The sequence below is a fragment of the Cephus cinctus genome, unplaced genomic scaffold, assembly GCF_000341935.2.
Source record: "Cephus cinctus unplaced genomic scaffold, Ccin1 Ccin1_scaffold0153, whole genome shotgun sequence".
NCBI classification, from domain to species: Eukaryota; Metazoa; Arthropoda; class Insecta; order Hymenoptera; family Cephidae; genus Cephus; species Cephus cinctus.
In genome coordinates, this window is record NW_014332881.1 from 1,442,104 (window position 1) to 1,461,304 (window position 19,201).

Here is a 19,201-nt window from a genome sequence, read left to right on the forward strand (position 1 = left end):
TCATGTTGCTTCACTGCCATTTTTCTGCCATAAAATTTTGTATTATGTACCTCGCAGTGTTTTTTCATCGCATGTACTCCATACCTTCCTTATCGTACTGACCCTGGGAGTACCAGTTCTACGTCTACGTCATGATACCGGAAGTTCAAGCCTCAACATCAAAGCAGTCATGAATCGCTCCACCGTGCAAATTGATATGATGATTTCTCTTGGTAATCGATGAAAACCACAAATCGTATTGACTTTTCGATTTTCATACAAAGAGTATCTTAATCCCCGTACCTGTTCTCATGTGATTTGCGAAAACTTTTTGTCTGCCTTGTAACGGACGGAGCTGAGTACAGGCAATCGCTGGGTTATCTTTTCTGATATGAGAAATGAGAAAGGAAATGAAATTTGTTATTTCTTCCTGAAACAGTCTGTGTATATATCTATATAGTGTTATAGTTTGAATACATAAATATATACGTGTATATTACATCTTCTCTATAGGCAGACGTATGCTTACATACTGTCTGAGGTACGTGAAAGGGATCAAGGAGCAGATAACGGATGCTGAATGCGTAAAACGTGTACGATTTGATTATACACTTTGTCCTACAGGCATATTCGATACCAACAGAGATATCGAAGAGAAAACAGATTAATTGAAAGCAATAAGCCCTTATAGGTCGTCTCTCTGTATGATCTTTTACAATTTTCACACTAAAACCTATATCGGTTTTTTTCTTACGCATAGGGAGATATAATTTTATAGAATAAACGAAATTCTCAAAATTGATATCTCTCCCGGGAATGATATTTCGTGTTAAAGGAAAATTTTTTAAAAATTATACAAACTTTCAATTCTCCCTATATTTGGATTACTTCGAGACTCATCGTTCTCCGTACCTATACGAGATCATCAACCCACTGTTAGTGGAACGTTGTTTCGTCTGTTTGAATTAATAACGATTTAGTTTGAGCTGAACCGTTCCCGTTTCCTATATACCTAGCAGACTTCCGTTTTACGCGTCAGTTTAGAACTGCCAGTCAAGCCAAACTACTCGCACGGCAACTAGCGGAAACTGCTAATGAGCTTTCAAGCTTTGTCATTGATTACAAACTCGCTGGCGGTGCTGTTTGAAAACTTGCCGAACTTCGTGCTCTAAGAATATTTAAATACAGTCAACTACGAAAATAGGAGAAACGGTAACCTTCAACGTTCAGTAGCAAAGACACGGGTGCTCTGCGCGTTAATTTACAGCCTCCTTTGGTCCAGACATTTGGCATCACTGTATATACATATATACAGATATAAAAAGGACCTATGATACCATCCGAAGCCTTCCGGCACTACAGCAATAAAGCAATCACCTATTCCGGAAGAGGGTGTACGAAGAGGAAAGCCAGTGATACCCCGAAGGACCCTTTTCTCAGGGACGACTTATTTATCCGTTCACGGCTAGGATAATCGAAGGGGATAGAACAGAGCAGAGAATCCTGAGAAATTTAATGTGCCTCGTTGAATTCTATTGCGTCGACCGGAGTTACCGAAAGATATGACTTTGCCAACAACCATAAAGCCCAAGAACTGAGCGTTAGGTACCTACGTAACACCTAGTATCAGAGAGGAAGGAGAAAGAGAGAAAATGATTCAGGAGAAATGATGAAGAGAGAGAGAGCAGAAACATGATAGAGAAACAAGAAGAGAGCAAAACAGGGGTTAGAGGTGACGAAGACCCGTGTAGAATCCTGATGGCTAAGTGGGTTATCTTATCTAAACGGGCTGCAGCATCTCGCTACTGCTCCCTAACGCTCCCTAAACGGAAATTAACACTCCTCCTGCCAGCAGTCTCGAAGGTACCAAAGCAAAAATCAATGGATATAATATCATAACAGAAATGGCTGCGAGTAGACTTCGAGGTTCATTTTGAGTCCAGAAATCACCCCTTGTCTCTTATCGGTAGAGGGAACGGGCAAGTGAATATATCGGTAATACCAGCCAGGGCTGTATATATACAGGCATAACGTAATGGTGCACGAGAAGGGTGGACCACTTCTCGGGCGCAAATTGTTTGTTATAAAAATGTTAATTTCCTAAGGTGTCGGTTGATCGAGGCCCTCCTACCCTTAAGTAGAACTATAAACTGTGGCAGTGTTGAGAGATAAGGGTGGTATCCCCGCGCTCCGGCTGCGTCGACCCAATAAACCGAGTTTTACGGGTCTTCTGGATTTTATGTTGCATTAGGTAAAAGTAAACGAGCATAACGAATTCAGTGCAGAGGGTTAAAAAGCCCAAGCCCCCGATCCTCCACCTTCCCTCCAATGCCTCCTGTTCTGTCTAGAGGAAATTATTTCGGCTACCGCGTCTCTCTTGGATTCTTAAACGAAAAGTACCTTCAACGTCATAACGTACTTTCAGCCCTGTCCAATAGCGCGTCTCAATAGCTCGCGGGTATCAGCGTTTTAATGGTTAAAATGTTGTTGCCAGAAATAAGAATGCCTCGAGCTAAAAATTTTCGCGAACTTCCTAAACGTCAGGTCGGTTAACTGGCAATTAGGCTGACATGGCGTGTCGACGAGGAGCTATTGTAACTTAAAACATTCCTGAATACAACGGGGCAGGGCATTCAGAGCGTTGGTTATATTTTATAGCGGGTCAGTCATCGTTTACCTTTTCTATTGTATTAAAAGTAACGAGACAAAATTGACCGGGTCTGAGAATGTTACACGACACTTGGCTAAAGTTGGACAGGTTGTTTAAAGTCACTTAATTAGGTAAGCTAATTGTTCTGCGACGTAATACGATTCAAACGCGTGTGAGAAATTTACCAAAACCCTTTTACATTTTGTATGATGAAATAATCGTATCGTGCACTTTGACCTTTCGTGTATGAAATATACACGTATGCTTATCATGTGAGTAGCTGTAACGTTTAGGGTACTTTAATGAAATAGCTAATTTTATGTCTAGCAAATATCGACGCTTTAATTCTAAAAATAAAAAATATGTATCTACATGGTTTTATCGTATTAACGATAATCTACTTTATGTTCGCTAGGTGTCCGTAGAGGAGAACGAGAATAAGGGACCAATCTGTCCTTCGCTTCCTCAGCAATATCATCTTGCGGGTTACACGACGACTACGCCTCAGTTGCATAAAACAACTCTGAACTACAGCGGTACGTATTAATAAATTTAATTAGGAACACAATAATACTTCGGTTGCTGGTATATCGATTGTATATGAAAAACTTGCTCGGAGGATAAGTTATTTTTCTCTTAAATTGCCATACCTCGATTAATACAGTGAATAAGGAGATAAACTATTTAAAAGATTAGTTTCCCTACAAGTAACTGGTAACTTTTTATGTCTATGAATAGGATCTCCCGAGACCCAGCCAATCATTCCGCTTCTGCTTAACACGGCAATTAATCTAACGAGACCAATTCCGCCGGTGCAGGAGTATCCGACGAATCCACCCCCGATACCACCGCCTCCTGAAAAGTATTACGCCAGTACGGAAATCTGCAAGGTAAGTCTGAGAAAGGTAAACGTGTACAGTTAAGTGAGGGCTCGAAGGCTTTCTGATCCGTATCGAAAGAAGCACCCGGAGAGTAAACAAGATAATCCAGGAATAGAATTATCCCCTGGACGAATAGAGTCTTTTTTTTCTTCTTTGTCTCGTAACCAACAACGACCTTAATCCGAGAGAGAAAGAGGTGGCGCTTTCCGGAAATTAGCCGATACTAAATATCCTGGGAAAGCCATAACGACAACCCTTATTCCCAGGATCCCTCGGTCTAAGAGAAGCTGTATGGATGGCTGCAGCCATAACCGACATGAACAACGAGCGGACCAATTACCATGGCCTTTAACGCGTCTGTTACAGAGCCCTCTACCACCCTTACCCCCATCGCCAGCAGCCAGTACGCCACCACCCATGAGCGCGAAAGCCTCGAGCAGCCTAACCAGCTACAGTCCGGAGGACATGCTCACTGAAGAGGAGGACGACGAAGGTATCTTCGACTTCCCACGTGAGAGGCTGAATATCGTCGAGAGCCTTGGGAGTGGACACTTCGGGGACACACATCTGTGCGAGGTCGACAGGTTTCCTGGTTACGATGAAATCTTCAGGAACACGGACAGCGACCTGGTCATCGTCAAATCTTTGCGCCCTGGATCCTCCGAGACACTCAGGTTAGCAAAGCTGCTGGCAGGGCTGTGCTGCGAGGATTCCCAAGAGTCGCACTGCCTCGTGACGTCCCTTATCCCCTTAGGAGAGCCTGGAACATGAGTCATTGTTACACCACGCGCTCACATTAAACTTGGCACAATCCATTAATCTGGCTGATCACGTTTTTACCAGCAATTGCAGTCTGTACGCAGTAAGGGTAATGACTAGGTAATAAATTGAAATAAAACAGATTTAACCAATCCCTTCGTGAAACTTGATCCTGGATCAAATAAGCTGGTCAAGCCGTGACCGGCAGAGGTTATGTCTGGATTCTAAAAGCGACAGGGTAGATAGGATAAAACGAGTATCGAATTTTTATCCAGCTACTAGGAAGCCCTTCTTGGGACGCAGGAATGCTTCTTGACGAGAGTATACATATATACATTCAATTGATATACATATATATTTCTATAGGAGTTCCGCTCGATATCACAAGCGAAGGTAAACCTGCAAAGATATTACTTTTGAATGCTACGTATATTTCAGGATGGAATTTCAACAGGAAGCAAAAAGGCTGGCGCGACTCGCAGATCGGAATGTCGCGCGGTTACTCGGTGCCAGCCTGGAAGATGATCCCATGTGCATTGTACTGGAGAACGGAGAGTACGGGGATTTGAATCAATATCTTCAGAGTCACATTGCCGAAACGTCAACAGTGCACACCGCAAAAACCCTGAGGTACAGCTAGCCCCATTATGTGCACAGTTACGTTATGTAATAGGTACATAAGGCGAAGAAACAGGAACAGCGTACACGTATAGCTGAAACTATACAATAACCTGGGACAATTCTTTTCGAACGTCAAGAGGAAAAAAAAAAAGTAAGGGTAGTAACTCTTGACTGGGCGCTGATATGGGTTTAGTCTGGCTCTTTGGGGGTTTGTAGGAGGCAGCAGGCTTTTACCCTGCAACGTTACCAACGTTTCCATGAGTTTTGCCAGGAGAATATCTCGCAAACGGTAACGCATTACTTAAGGGCCGTCAGTCAACGTGCGGCCGGGTGAACGTAGCTCAGGACGGAATCCAATAACCAGATTGCCAACATTATAAATGTCGTGACATTTTCCTCCGGACGGCTTTAATTCAAGCGGGTGAAATCAATCTTTTGGAGCCAAGAAGAGAGGGCCACGCGTACGTTATAATATGCATATGCCTTTGAAACGGGCCGCAATTCACATTCCAGCAGAAGCCCATAACGAATACGTACCGGATTCTGGGGGAACATTTTATCCCCATATTCCACTAACTTACTATATACTGCGCTTGCGCACTGCTCGTCGACGATGCAAATATTATCGAAGACGGTTTTATCCGCGCTTCAATAATTTCCACGTGCCACCGCGCGAGCTACGCGAATAAGATTAGGAGATTTTTAAATGGAATAATCTTCACGTTGGCTTCTTTCTGATACTGTGCTTGCAGCTTCGGTGCCCTGATTTACATGGCGACGCAAATAGCATCGGGCATGAAGTATCTGGAAGAAATGGACTACGTTCATAGGGACCTCGCCACAAGGTAAGCAAGCCCCCTTCCCCCACCAAGTATAGTAACCCTTTCGCAAGGGAGTTTTCCGAATAATTTACGAGGCGTAAAATGACTTTGGAAGCGTGGAGCGAAACGTCGCGTTGATTAACCGGTATGAGGAATGGCTGGTGCGTTTAGGCGCGGGCACCGAGATCGCTTTATTAGAGCAGTCCATTGTTTTATCGCCTCTCGCCCTCTGGCACTCCTATCGCCCATCCGCCTCTCTCTTCTTACTATACCGACCTAACACCCTGACACTCCCACTCTCGGTACGGGAACCCCTAACACCCTTCATCTCTTAGCCATGACTCCCTTGAAAACACCCCCTGCAGGGTGCCACGATACTCCCCCTGCTCTCGTGGCCTTGCTGCTCCCGGCAGCGAAACACCCAATGGCCAATATGGCGCGACGCGCTACCATTTAATGGAGGCACGTGTTCGAATTATTAACTCTAATCATAAACCTTAATTATAATACCCTTCGGTGTACTGCTACATTAACGCCAGTGCGAAAATTAATTGTCGTGATTTATAGAAACGAATTTAGGCCAACGGTGGCTATGTATTGCTGGCTCAATGGCCAGAGGCAGACCTGCCGACCCCCCATGGACACCAATGAATCCACCATTCTCAACGTAACGATATTTTCATTGGCCTGCTAATGTTGAGGGTTTTTCGACATTTTTTTTTTATTTTCAAGTAATTTTAACAACTACGGGTTCAAACGTTCGTCCTCATTTTTCTTAACTTTTCAACAATCCCCGTTCAACTGGTTTATCCCTTGTTGTATATATATACATATACACGTGCGCGTGCGAAATGTCCTCGTCTCTGACGTCATCTCACAAAGTCGTCACGATCTCGGCGTCGAGCCGCGACGCGACGTCGGGTCGAATTTGAAATAAGTTGAAGAAAGAGGGATAAATTGAGGCAAGCCTGCGTACTTTGGCAATCGTTTTTATACGTGAACTCGCCCTGCGTCTTCTGTTCGCCAACTTGACAACGGAGAATTCAAGTATCCGAGGATCGGATGAATCCCATCTCCGACGGTGTCCTTCGTGTGAAAACTTTCACCCAGTCGGAAATAAAGTACCTGCCGTCCCTGCCGAAGAGGAGAAGAACGAGGACGAGACGAGTTGCTTCCGTTGTCTCGGGAACTCCACCGGGAAATGTTCTACCACCGGTAAATTTCCTTCATTCAAAACGCAGCCTGCATCTTCCTGAGCCTGTTTTTTCTCCTATTCCATTCGTGCCTTCCTACTGTCGGGCAGAGAAACCCTTTCTCATCCGGGAAAAATCACGGATTCCTTTATTGTCATCGAGATTTCTCGTAAATCGTCAAGGACTCTATAAGCCAGGAGCAAGCCGATAAAAGAATATCGCTCCGAAAAATTCACGTACGCTAAAGCCAATTGAATTCCAAATAATCCGATTGCGAAATTCCGCGTTTTATCGCGATTTTACGTTTTAACCATATATATCGTCAAGTATATAGCCCGACGTTTTCTTTAATACAATGATAATAATAAAAATGAGAATTCTTTCAGGAATTGCCTGGTGAGTCGAGGCTACACAGTTAAGGTATCAGATCTCGGTCCAGGAAGAAACGCGTACGCTGCCGATTATTTCAGGATCGAAGGACGATCGCCTTTACCGATACGTTGGATGGCTTGGGAATCGATGCTCATGGTGAGTTCTCATACACACACACAGAAAAGCACCAACTGGATAAGCATATAAGATATATATATATATAACAGAATATATAACAGACTTTTATTACTGGGGAAAATTTAAAAAAAAAATGGAAGCATGCATTACTTTAAAGGATTTTCGTATGTCAAATTTGATTTTATTCAATTTTATACTACACATATTCACGCGCGCATTTTATTCTCGTACCTCGGATTTGCTTTTGAGCATTTTATTTCAGTACGTAGCGATATCGACGATCGAAAATATGCCGAATATTTCGTCAGGTGTGTTTCCGCGTACTGATCGCAGTGGCTGTTTATCTTTGCATTGGATAGAACGAGTGTTCTGCGCATGCGCACAGGATTCCACTTTTGGACCGCAACAAATATGAAAAACGATCTCACGCTAGCTAAATGGCAATTCTTCTCAATAAATCGGCACTGTCGTTCCGTCCCCATTCATTGGAAGCTTTCCGATCATCCCTTAACGAGAATTTGATATCTGGATATTTTCCATTGACTTTGACTTCCACTAACGAGCCTAACGCACGAGTGCTCGTTAGCACGGCGATAATGAGAGAAAGTATATATGCGTCATTAATGCGTCGTCCACATTGTTTTCAAATGTTTCGCTCGAATCGAAAGGGCATTTTAACAGGAGATAAATCAGGGTAGCCCCGCGCGCCCCTTACGGACATCATTTTCATGTTTCCTATAACGAGTTAAACAGTCGCCTTACGTAACCGATTTTCAATGCAACGTGATAGCAAAATGAAATATAACATTTAGCATACATTTGCATAGTTGTTTCAAATTGACTACGTCATTAATGTTTCATTATGGCCCATTATTTACCAGGGCCCCCGCCATTATGCCCTACTAATGAAACGCATTTGCTTGTGCACGCAAAATACCGCTTCGACAATTACTTTAAATTACCACCGAATGTCAATTTAATGAGCTCGGACCGGAATTCCGTAGCGCCTCGTGCCTACGAGTATTTCCTCTTTTCGTCAAATTCCTCTCATCTTTAAACAAGTCCCTGTCCGCTCATACTTTAACCGTGTGATGCTGTCGGATATTCATTTTCAATAGTATTTTTTTTTTTCTTACCCAGCAGTCGCTTCCTATCTCTTCTTATGATGAGGAAGATATAAACAAAATGACGCTCCAATATTCTTTCCCCGTATATATGAGTCACTTATTAAAGAATCTTCCATATACGATTTACTGGGGTATACAACCAATATTTTGTATGCTTTCGAGAATACCCGTAAAATATCATTGGTATTAAAATTCTATTTCACCTTCCGTATGTTTTGCTTTCGGATGAAATCTTACGCATGCGCGATGCGCGTAAACTGTACGGCTAAGTTTTGAAGCGTTTCGTAACCACGTTGAATCGCCTCACGAACTGCAGTTTAACTTACTAAAGAACTTTACGAAAAGTGGACATGCACGTAGCCATAAATGCGTCAATTAAGACACTTTCGTGTCGCAAGTGCGCGATAATATTTTCTCGATTGTATTATCTAAATAGACGTTTTATATTTTTATTTATTTCATCTGTCAAAATAATCGAGTATACTTTTTTTTTTAATTTCCCTCAAAACGCAAACCCATGAGTATACCAAATTTATTCAGCCTGAAAAAAATCGAATGACTTTCATGAAAATATGTAGACCGATAGTGATTTCCTTTGAATTGTCATTCGTAATTTCATTTGATGCTCATATCCGCGAAAAACTCGCCGACCTGGGTCGATGAATGTTCCTTCGATTATTCGGCAAACGCTGCAGCCACCGGTGGATTTGCATAAAAATTCGCGTGGTCGCTCCAACAAGAGTGATCGATCCGACGTCAAATGGCATGTGCTCAAGAGGGAAATACACAGCGCAAGGCTTGTCAAAGCTTTGAAAAAAAAAAAAGAAAAAAAATTTTAGAAATGACATTTGTAAAAAAATATGACAAGAAGTATACCACTTGTCATATTTTTGCCGATATATCCGCGATTACTTCCGGTGCCAATTCCCGAAAATATGATTGACTGATATCTCGCATGAATTCAGGGAAAGTACACATCCAAAAGCGACGTGTGGTCCTTCGCTGTGACCTTCTGGGAGATACTCACCTTCGCCAGAGAGCAGCCATTCGAGGAATTGCCGGATCATCGAATAGTCGAGAACTCCACGCACTTTTACCAGGAAGATGAGAAAAGAGTGAGTGGAAATTTGGTTATATGAAAATTTTTGAAATCCACTCAAAAACTTTTTTTTCGTATGATAAAAGTTACTGAGGTTTAAAAAAATGCATATCCAGCCGATGCTGCAAGCGCTTCTTCACGGACAGGTATGCAACCTATGCTTTCAGATGATTCTCCCGCTTCCCAAAAACTGTCCCAAGGAGATGTACGACCTGATGTGCGAGTGCTGGCAGAGGAACGACGTGGACCGGCCGAATTTCCGTGAGATTCATCTCTTCCTTCAGAGGAAGAATCTGGGCTACAAGCTGAACAACAGTAACAACGTCACCTGATACAGAGAACTGGAAGGCTGGAATCTCATTCGGCTTTCTATGATTGGTGAATTGAATGGCAATTGGTGGAAATTTCCAACGTCGACCGAATAGGTAGTTAATTGGGTTACGATTATCATCCAAGCGACCGCTGTACACCAAGATTTCGATTACGACAATAAAATATGATCGCGACGAATTCCAGTCCCTCGCGACAATCGAAACAATGGCGACGCAAAAATCATCCCCAACATATATGACACGTGTGTGGTTAAATATATATATATATAGATAATGCGCGACAAGATTACAAAAATCACGAAAAAATCGGTTCAACGAACGCAACCATATTCAGAAGCATCGATTTTAAGGGGTATCATTAACAAAGGACTTCATCAAGAATAATCCATTATCAGCGATTGGCCTCGGATGTCCAAGGTCAATATTGTTAACAAAGTAACCTGTTTCACCACTCTCACCGATCCCACCTACCTGCCCAACGTACTCAAAGCCAATTTTACTTCGGTTAAATAGCTTCTGTGAATAATGTAAGAGCACAACGTTTAATAGTTGACGCTGGCCACCCTATATATTTTCACTCAATACGAAACGCTAATGGCTACTGGGCCAACGGAACGAGAACGATAAATTGTACGTCGTATATACCGAAATTGATACTGTTAGCAAACAAGCGTTTGATACCTGGACTACAGCGAAGTCACGTTGCCAAACGTAACACGGGTTTACTGACAATATAGAACCTGAAGAGTTAAAGAGAGAAAGAGAGGAGGTTGTTAGAGGGAGATAGAGATGCGACGATATTTTATCATGACAATTTATCCGTCATTGCTTTTCATATAGATCTCCAGCGGTGCTCGAATTGCGCATTTTTTAATTTTCAATTTATTCCAACGCATCGGTATACAATGTGTCCAAAAAAATGTCGAGCGTTACTCCACCTGTGGTAGTGAATCCATCGCGCGTCGTAGTCGGTATCTTTTATCACCATTCACGGCAGTCCTGACCCTTAGGATACAAGCGTGAAACAGAAGTACACAAAAAAAAATACAATTGTTATACACGTGCAAAGAGCTGCGCAAGTGACCCTCGCACGTTACGCACTCGGCTACTTACGCCGCGACCAAACAGCGACGCAACGTGCGTGGCCAGCGAGCCGATTACACGCACGATAACGCACTTACTGCCTTTTCCCGGAAATCGATAAATTTCATCACGACGCTGCTCCCTTCCCCGGTGAAATTCCTAAGAGATTTCCTTTTTTTTCGAAAATGAATTATTTTTTGCTCTGACCTTAACTCGAATGCTGCGATACGTCTGTGACGTAATCGACGTTATATCAATTTTACATACTCCTTATTGGAGCATTAATTTTTTTCTACTAAATTTGTCACTTCAGTCAACTACAGTTCGTACGGAATCGTATCTCGTCTGACACGGGCACGGTTAACAATGTATAACGTATATAGAAGAATTGTGAGATGAAAAAACAAAGCAAAAAAAAAAGTGACAGATTACTACGAAGCGACACGTTCCTGACGGCAGAGAAAAGTTACATTCGTCTAGCTGCGTAAGCTTGTGAAATGCGCTTAGCCGAAAGTGCATGAATATTTGACAATACCATAGAGGTTGCAGTAATAAATCATTAGCAGGTAAAGAAGGAGAATGTGAATACGAGAGATAACTGATATTATCATCTATCTAGAGTTTACGTGGTATAAGGCTTAAATTTTTGTAACGAAGCTATTCGCTTCAGTTTTCGCGACATATGGAACGACGTATCGAATAAGCCGCTAATGCACAGATTACTTTACATTACTTTCCCCCTTAGCATTAAGTATTGTTCTTAACGTCAGAAATGAATGCACGTAAAAATTTCCCCCCTTGAAAAAAAAAAAAAAAAAGTGAAAAAGTAATGCACCTCATTAAAAGTATTATCTGTGCACGCTGCAACAGAGGGCTGACAAATCAGGATTACGAAGAGTCATAAAAGAGAATTTAATAGTAGGTAGTGCAGGAGGAGATGAAAAAGAAAAAAAAATTATCTATAGTATGGAATTACCTTGATGGCAGTATAGACGATATTACAGTTTTAAGAATTGCGAATTGTATATACATATCCAAGTCGATTTATTTTTTACGGGTGCACGAAAAGGGAGAGATATAAAAAAAGAGCGTATGCGATAGCGAAGATCGAACGGACCGCTTTCTTCTCGAAATGGAAGTTCCCTACTAGGAATTCTTTGGCACTAATCGTGAATCTTCATTTCGAGAATGGCCGGGGGCTACTGGGTATAACATTCGAGAGATTTAGTTTAGCGCGTAATTGTCAGACAGGTAGGTATTCTTTTATCTAGCTTTCCTGTCTACCTACTTAGGTACCTACCCTACTTGCCTGCCTACATGCCCGCCTTACTGCCTGAAATAAATGCCCGATACCCAGACGCACGGGATAAATCTCCCTCGTGGGATCCTCGTACATATCCAGGTTCAATGATAGTGCTTTCAGGAGGAAAAAGTGTTTCCCGTGGGTGGAGAAATTTCCGTCAAGCACTTCGTACCTAACCCTACCCTGTTACTACCCCTCGTCCGATAATTCGTCGAGAGTGGATCCGATTGCGCGCGGTCAGCTGCCACATCGATCAACGTTCAGAGTACATATCCGGTGTGAAAATATCATATTGGTACTGTGGCAGCACTCCTGGTTAGTGAGCAAGAGTGGATCATTTAAGAAATGAAGAAAAAGTAAGGGAATAGAAAAAGTGCGAGAGAGAGAGAAATCGAACGGACAATTCTCTCTTAGTTAACTCAAATTGCACGATTGTCGATAATGTTATTGTAATAGGTACGTCAAACACGCCGTGGGAACAAGGTGCTCCGGTGTCGAGTCCCCAGGCACTTTGTACAATTTGTAATTACCAGTGAGAAGAAGTAAAAATAACAAAGGAAAAAAAAGGCTTCCCACAAAAGTCACAGGACCTAATCGTCGTTATCGCCAGGGGCTGGAAGTACTTTCGCTTGTTCTATTTTTTTATTTTTATTTTTTTTCAAGGTATCAGGCTGGCCGATTTCTCTGAGGGTCTTCGATTTCCACGTGAACGACATAAATTCGAACTGCCATCATCACTGGTAGAAAGTGAAACTGAACACGAAAAATAGTACATCGTCTAATACACGTATGAGTTTTTTTAAAAAAAAGAAAAAGACCCCTGATGCGTATCGAGAGGCTGGTATTTGAAAGAGGAGCCATATATAAGTACCAAAGGAAAACTATGGTATGAGTGAGGTAAGAATGGGTAGAAAAGTAGGAAAACAATCGTGATGAAGAAAGTAGAGTCGTAGCCTTGGTCGTAGTCCTTTAGTAAGACGATAAATCACCGAAAGGTATTTTGTGCGTCGTGTGCGTGAGAGATCAGAAGAAGAAAAGAATGAAAGGGAACGCGGGGAGATGAGATGAAAGAGCAAAGGTCAAACTAAAAGTCCCGTCGCACTGGTGGCCTACCGTATCGCAAACGCATGTATAGACAGATCATTCTGAGCTAAAGAATGAAGAGGAAAATTCAATAGAATATCTTGTCCGGCTATAGTAAACGCTCTTCGCAAGGAATTTGCTATTGTAGGAAAAAATACGAATTTCGCTCGAAGTACGATCGACGAATACGTTCTCGTGTATACCTGTAGTTAAACATTTTTATTTATTTATATCAATAGTAATCTAATCTCGCGTACCTCCAAATCCAGTTTAGACAAATCGCTGTGTCCCTCTTCGGCACGTCTATACCTACGTACGGTGTTAGCAATTTGCGTAAGCAAATATACCGTGAAATGGGTTGTAAATAAGTACAGTGTTGTGTTGATAGTTAGCTATTGTTATCGACGGCATATTGGCTATTGTACCCCTGTATAAATGTTCACGTGTATTTAATACGTTTGTACATAGCAATTCGTTTTCAATAAACGCTCGACGCTTTGATTTTTTCTGGACTTGTTTATTTGTACAAATATATATATAACATGAATATATAAAACATAGAAAAAAAATCTATCTATATCTAAAAAAAATGCAACTATATGTGTACCAATCTTAATTAAAACAAACTAATACACATTGTTCCCCATAGAATTTACTTCTTCCCAACGTCAACATTAATGCAGTATCCCAATTTAGCACAGAGCCTAGGTACACGGGAATTTCAACATGACGGAACTTTCATCTAACAAGGTATTTCTATTTACTCCAAAATTAATCTTAATTTACATGCGATAAGATGCAGATATTGAAACTGCATAGAATTTCAAGCAATATTGACAATCACTTTTAGCCAATCCTTGTAATAACATCTAAAAAGAAAATCGAATATCAATATGGCGCTAAAAGCACAAAGTGTGCTTAACCAATAATAATTCATCGAACCGTACGCTGATTCTCCCAACAAGGGTCGCTTGTGATACCCCGAAGTTTCATTTTCGATGTTCAACAGTACATGTACAATCAGTCCGGTGTTAAATGTCAGGATATATAAAGTACTTTAAAAAATTGACTGCCAGTACTACGAGTATCCTTGTGTCACTTTTTAATTGGCATCCAATAGCACGGGGTAACCATATTTGCAGTACTGACAGTGAGGATTACCCATACGGAATAAGTCTTTGAGTATGCGTCAATTCCACAGCAATCAAATTCGAGATGTAACATTGATGCAAAATGATTATCGTTATCGATTCAATACGACAGACGTAGACAGTTCGCAGAATTACCAGATCATATTTAATACTGCAGACCAAATAATCCGATTAGAAATTGCATACCATATCGCGGTTTGGTCGCAGCGCAGGAAATTATTTAATATACGAAGTAACATTGAATAATATCTGAGGCCAATGGTATTGCTGGCGCGTCTGCTAATATTTATTTAATGCCGTTAGTCAAAGGCAGAATGTTCTAGCATACCCATGGGCTCTATTATTGGAAAATACACGACATAGATTTTCCCTCTACCTCTTCCACTTCCTCTTTCGCTGCTGCTTCCCCACTTTCCTGCTCCTCCTATCTACATACACCACTCTGTCCTCCGCTTGCGCTTGCATAGCAATTTCATTAATCCTCTTAATTCGAAAGTAACAATATCCCAACGCCACGTGCACCTGGTACGGTTAACGAAAGTGTCGCACTATTATTTAAATGGATGCCACCGGGATATGTAGGCACCTTACAAATTCATATACATATACCCTCTCTGTTTTACCGACACATTCGGGCGACGCTATAACGGCTATTAGAAAATCAGCTGATCGAAGGCTTTTTATGTTGAATTAAAAACTAATGTGAGAAAACTAATATATTTTTTTTTAAATTTTTTTTATCTCAGCAATGCCAAATCAATTACACTGTCATCCCTAGCTGTATATGTAGTAAGTACTGTATGTAGATATAAATCGAAAGCGTCTTCGGTCGGTATAAAATTGTTAAATTTTTCTCGATATGTGACAGAAATAAAAGCTTTTGTAAAAATACATTTTCTTCTCAATCTCAATGTGGAATTCCTGCCGATTCGTTCGATAAATGAAATTAATAAATGACATCCACACTGGCACACCGACGTATACTGAATTGGGTCGCCCGATGTAGATAAAGGACATAATCAATAAGTATTGGGGTAACTTTCTGGCGAAGTTGTCGAAATAAGTTACTGTCTGCTGACAATAACTAAGAGTAACAAAAAGTTTCAAAGTATCGAGGGTGCGTCTCTTCTGCAAGCTTTTCGCAGCACACGTCCCACGCATCCCTGTGGGTAGCGATGAGGGAATTTCGCGGTACATTAGAAGGGATATGAAATTGATCGAAATACGTTCGATCGTCAAACCACACTTGCCGTCCCGTTCCGTGGTACCAGTCGTTGAAAGAAAGAGAATCGACGTCGTTATTTTGCGAAGGTCACAAAAAAGATTATCATGGATTGCCTACAGCGTCGCGACGTGTTAAATATTAAAAAAAAAAGCGAGTAGATACCAGCAATATAAAAAGACAAGGAAGAATAAAACTGGAAGAAAAACAGTAGATTCTCACGTACGCTAAAAAATAATTGGGGCCCGCAAAACCCGACGGACGCCGTGACACGAAGGAAATTATTGGACGTTTGCGCGCTGGGGGAGTAGCTCAACGGATCAAGATGTCAAGGAACCTGCCACTTGGACAGGTAGGATCGTACAAAATCGTAGGGGAATCGAAAGTGCCACTTTTCTATCGTAATCAAAGCCCACGGCTAGCCCCACGGATCTACGTACGTCAAGAAGTGTCTAAAGCCACGTCACCAATTCAATCGCGAAATCTGACCCACATTAAACATATATAAGCATAGCACGTATATAGAGCAGATCGATCGGCTATTTAATATTATCAAAATTTCATAATCGTCTCTGAGGTATCAGCCTCAATTTAATTTCCATCGACCTGACGTGCAAACTCGTACACGTGACAATAAACAAGATCATTAAGAATTAGAAATAAAGTAGATACCCGATGCATTAATTCCGAAAATAGTTGAAAGGGCAAATGAAATAATAATTGTTAACGATTAAAACATCATCGAGTCAAAAAGTACCCAAGTCCATTATATACGAACGAAACTGTTAATTCGGGAAATAAAAAGCTTGAGTTCTCCATGTCTCTCAGTATTAAAATTCAATTAAGAGACATACGACAGTTCATACCGACCCTAACCTCGCTGACGAGACCGGACAATGAGTAAAGTCGCTTAGCAATTGTAGTCTGTTTGCATTCATACAGTCATAGAACTCTGAGTATGACCACGTGAAATTCCCCTAGGAGATGAAAGGTCGTCCCTGTCCTGGCTGTAAGTAATCTTCGCTCGATGTGAAAAGCCTTGTCAATTTAAACTTCGATCAGCCCCCCACCGCCCACCCGCCCATTACAACAATCCCTTGACTCACGTACAGCAGGCACTTTTCGTATGCAGGAAACAGCGCGATAGACGTTCCGGGTTACACACTGCTGGTTAATGGATTTCTCTTTTATGCGTAACGACGTTGCACTGCGCTCTGTAGAAAAGTTGCTACTGTGAATCGGGGAGAGAGAGAAAAGTGAGTACCTACGTACATGCTGCACCCTTTCGGGTGGATCGCAGAGAACATTCTCATAACCCAACGCAAATGTAGGTACTCCAGTCCAGTGCAACAATGGTAAGTACACTTTTACTCCATCGTCCCAGCGCAATAGGCGTCTCTTGTTAATTCACCGAAAAACCCAGGCTTATTCTTTCTTCCTTATTCTTAGCCGCTTCTAAAAGCGCTCGATAAGCCTTTTAGCAGGTACTGTGTTGCTGCTCGCTACTGGCGCTGCTGGTAGTGCGAGAGGTTGCTCGAGAAGAACTCCTTTTGCGCCGGTAATGCAAGTCCTTCGACGCGGAGGTACGTCGGATGCTGGGAGGCAGCTGGATCGCAATCGTTATCTTCTAGATGCTCGTGAGAAATTTCCATTTTAGAATAGTAAGATTTAGGAGACGGTGTAGTTGTCAGACTTGGCTTACTTTTGACATCCGTGCCCTATGTATTTTGACCCTGATATACGAATCTGACGCTAGTTTTGCGATAGTGAAATTAAAATCGGTCAAACCGTTTAAAATTAATAGCCAGTCGAACAAATGAAATAATCAAGGAATACCGTTGATTCCAAATTAAGGCCTACTTCGCTCTGTCTCCAAGAGGAGCTGAGAAAAACGCAAAAACCGTCTTACGAATTTTTACGTAAGATCGATCAGGATTTTCTGATCGGTGTGCAAGTGACTCGAATGTAACTTCCATTTCCGCTTCTTGGTTTCAACTGCAATCGACTTCAGTACTTCTGTCTCTGATTTTTATTTTTTTCATAGTTACATATGTTCTTTATGACAAACCTTGAAAAATCATCAGCCCGGATAATACGAGTGTGTAATCGTGGTAAATGCGTGAAAAACTATACAATGGGGTAAGGTTAGGTATCAACCTCATAACTTTAGGTTTCATGTCCCACGTGAATCACAAGATGGCTTAAGGTACGGTATGCAAATGATATATAGGGTATGTATATCCAGGACTCTTAAGGGACTATAGTAAAGGCCTCCTTGTGAAAGCCTGCGAGCACGTGGAGAAGCAAAAATACGTATAGACTCTCCCTTTGGTGAGCGATCGATGCTTAACCGAACGTGACTAAACCTTTTTAGGGTTGAGGACGAGAAACGCACAAACTTAACCATCCCTTTCGTCTAAGAGGATTCAGGTGTGAAAATTCCATTTCCTTACGTCGACAGTGGCGCGCCCCAATTTTCGCGCTCAATGGAGATACGGGACGATGATAAAAACGGAATAAAAAGCCACGGAAAATTGACCCCGTGTGAAAGGGTAATAAGCGTGATTCCCATCCCTTGCATGCAGGTACAGTTGTCTTAAAGATTTCACAAATTCCCTGAGGTGGCAATCCCAATGGCTCGAGTTTTCGAACCTGCAAAATTTCCTCGAAACTCGCTCGTGCGATATGCTCGCGGCGCTAATTACTCGTATAGTTAATGTAACTCTCGCTTTTGTACTTTCGCTCTCTTCGAACGTCTACGTACGGGCGATACGATTACCCGCCACGGGGTTTACCCTTGACTTTTCACAGATGGCTTGGAGTTCCGGCGCATTTATCCTGCTCCTATCAATTGCACGTTTATTTCGCTGTCGACGCTTGTAACGTTTGTGCGCACGGGGCTGAAGAAAAAAAAAGAAAATACAAAGAAACAAGTCAGGGTGTTTTGGACTGTAGCCAATAAACTTTTTTTTTTCTAACTTATGCCCTTTCGTCGCAACGCCCCGCAGCCTGGGAAAACGTCGTCCACGAGGAGCATCGGCCACGTGAGTGTATATACTTGCCTGACACAAACCTACGAATGAGTCCGGACATGTGGAACGAAATGTATTAAGCTGCTGTCACAAAGTGCATCGACGTTTTCCTTCTTCCTTTCCTCTGTTATGAGAAAATCAACACTGTTAACGGGAATGAAGAGTTCCTAGTGAACCGATAAAAGGACAGAACGTTACGATTCGCAATAATACCTTCCATACGTACACCCGGCTCAAACGATTCTGACGCATAAAAAACGTGGCTTGAGGAGAAGGCTTCCCCTACTCAGCACACACTTCAGTCCTAAGTTATTCTAAGCTGATTCTATGCGCATCTACGACGCGCAGTATATGT

General features: G+C 41.9%; 1 protein-coding gene across 3 annotated transcripts in view; it reads left to right on the plus strand.

Moving 5' to 3' along the window:
- The window catches only part of LOC107263531 (discoidin domain-containing receptor 2), a 97,104-nt gene extending 83,157 nt beyond the window's left edge, over positions 1-13,947 (plus strand). For 2 of the 3 annotated variants that reach the window (XM_015730851.2, XM_025080641.1), the window contains 8 exons: positions 3,045-3,165; positions 3,368-3,519; positions 3,877-4,184; positions 4,708-4,899; positions 5,643-5,735; positions 7,291-7,432; positions 9,507-9,656; positions 9,808-13,947. In XM_015730851.2, the coding sequence (XP_015586337.1) occupies positions 3,045-3,165; positions 3,368-3,519; positions 3,877-4,184; positions 4,708-4,899; positions 5,643-5,735; positions 7,291-7,432; positions 9,507-9,656; positions 9,808-9,972 (1,323 nt within the window). In that variant the 3' untranslated portion in view covers positions 9,973-13,947. The remainder of the gene's footprint in view (positions 1-3,044; positions 3,166-3,367; positions 3,520-3,876; positions 4,185-4,707; positions 4,900-5,642; positions 5,736-7,290; positions 7,433-9,506; positions 9,657-9,807) is intronic. The other variant, XM_025080642.1, reaches the window with a different exon arrangement.
- Positions 13,948-19,201: the final 5,254 nt, after the last annotated feature.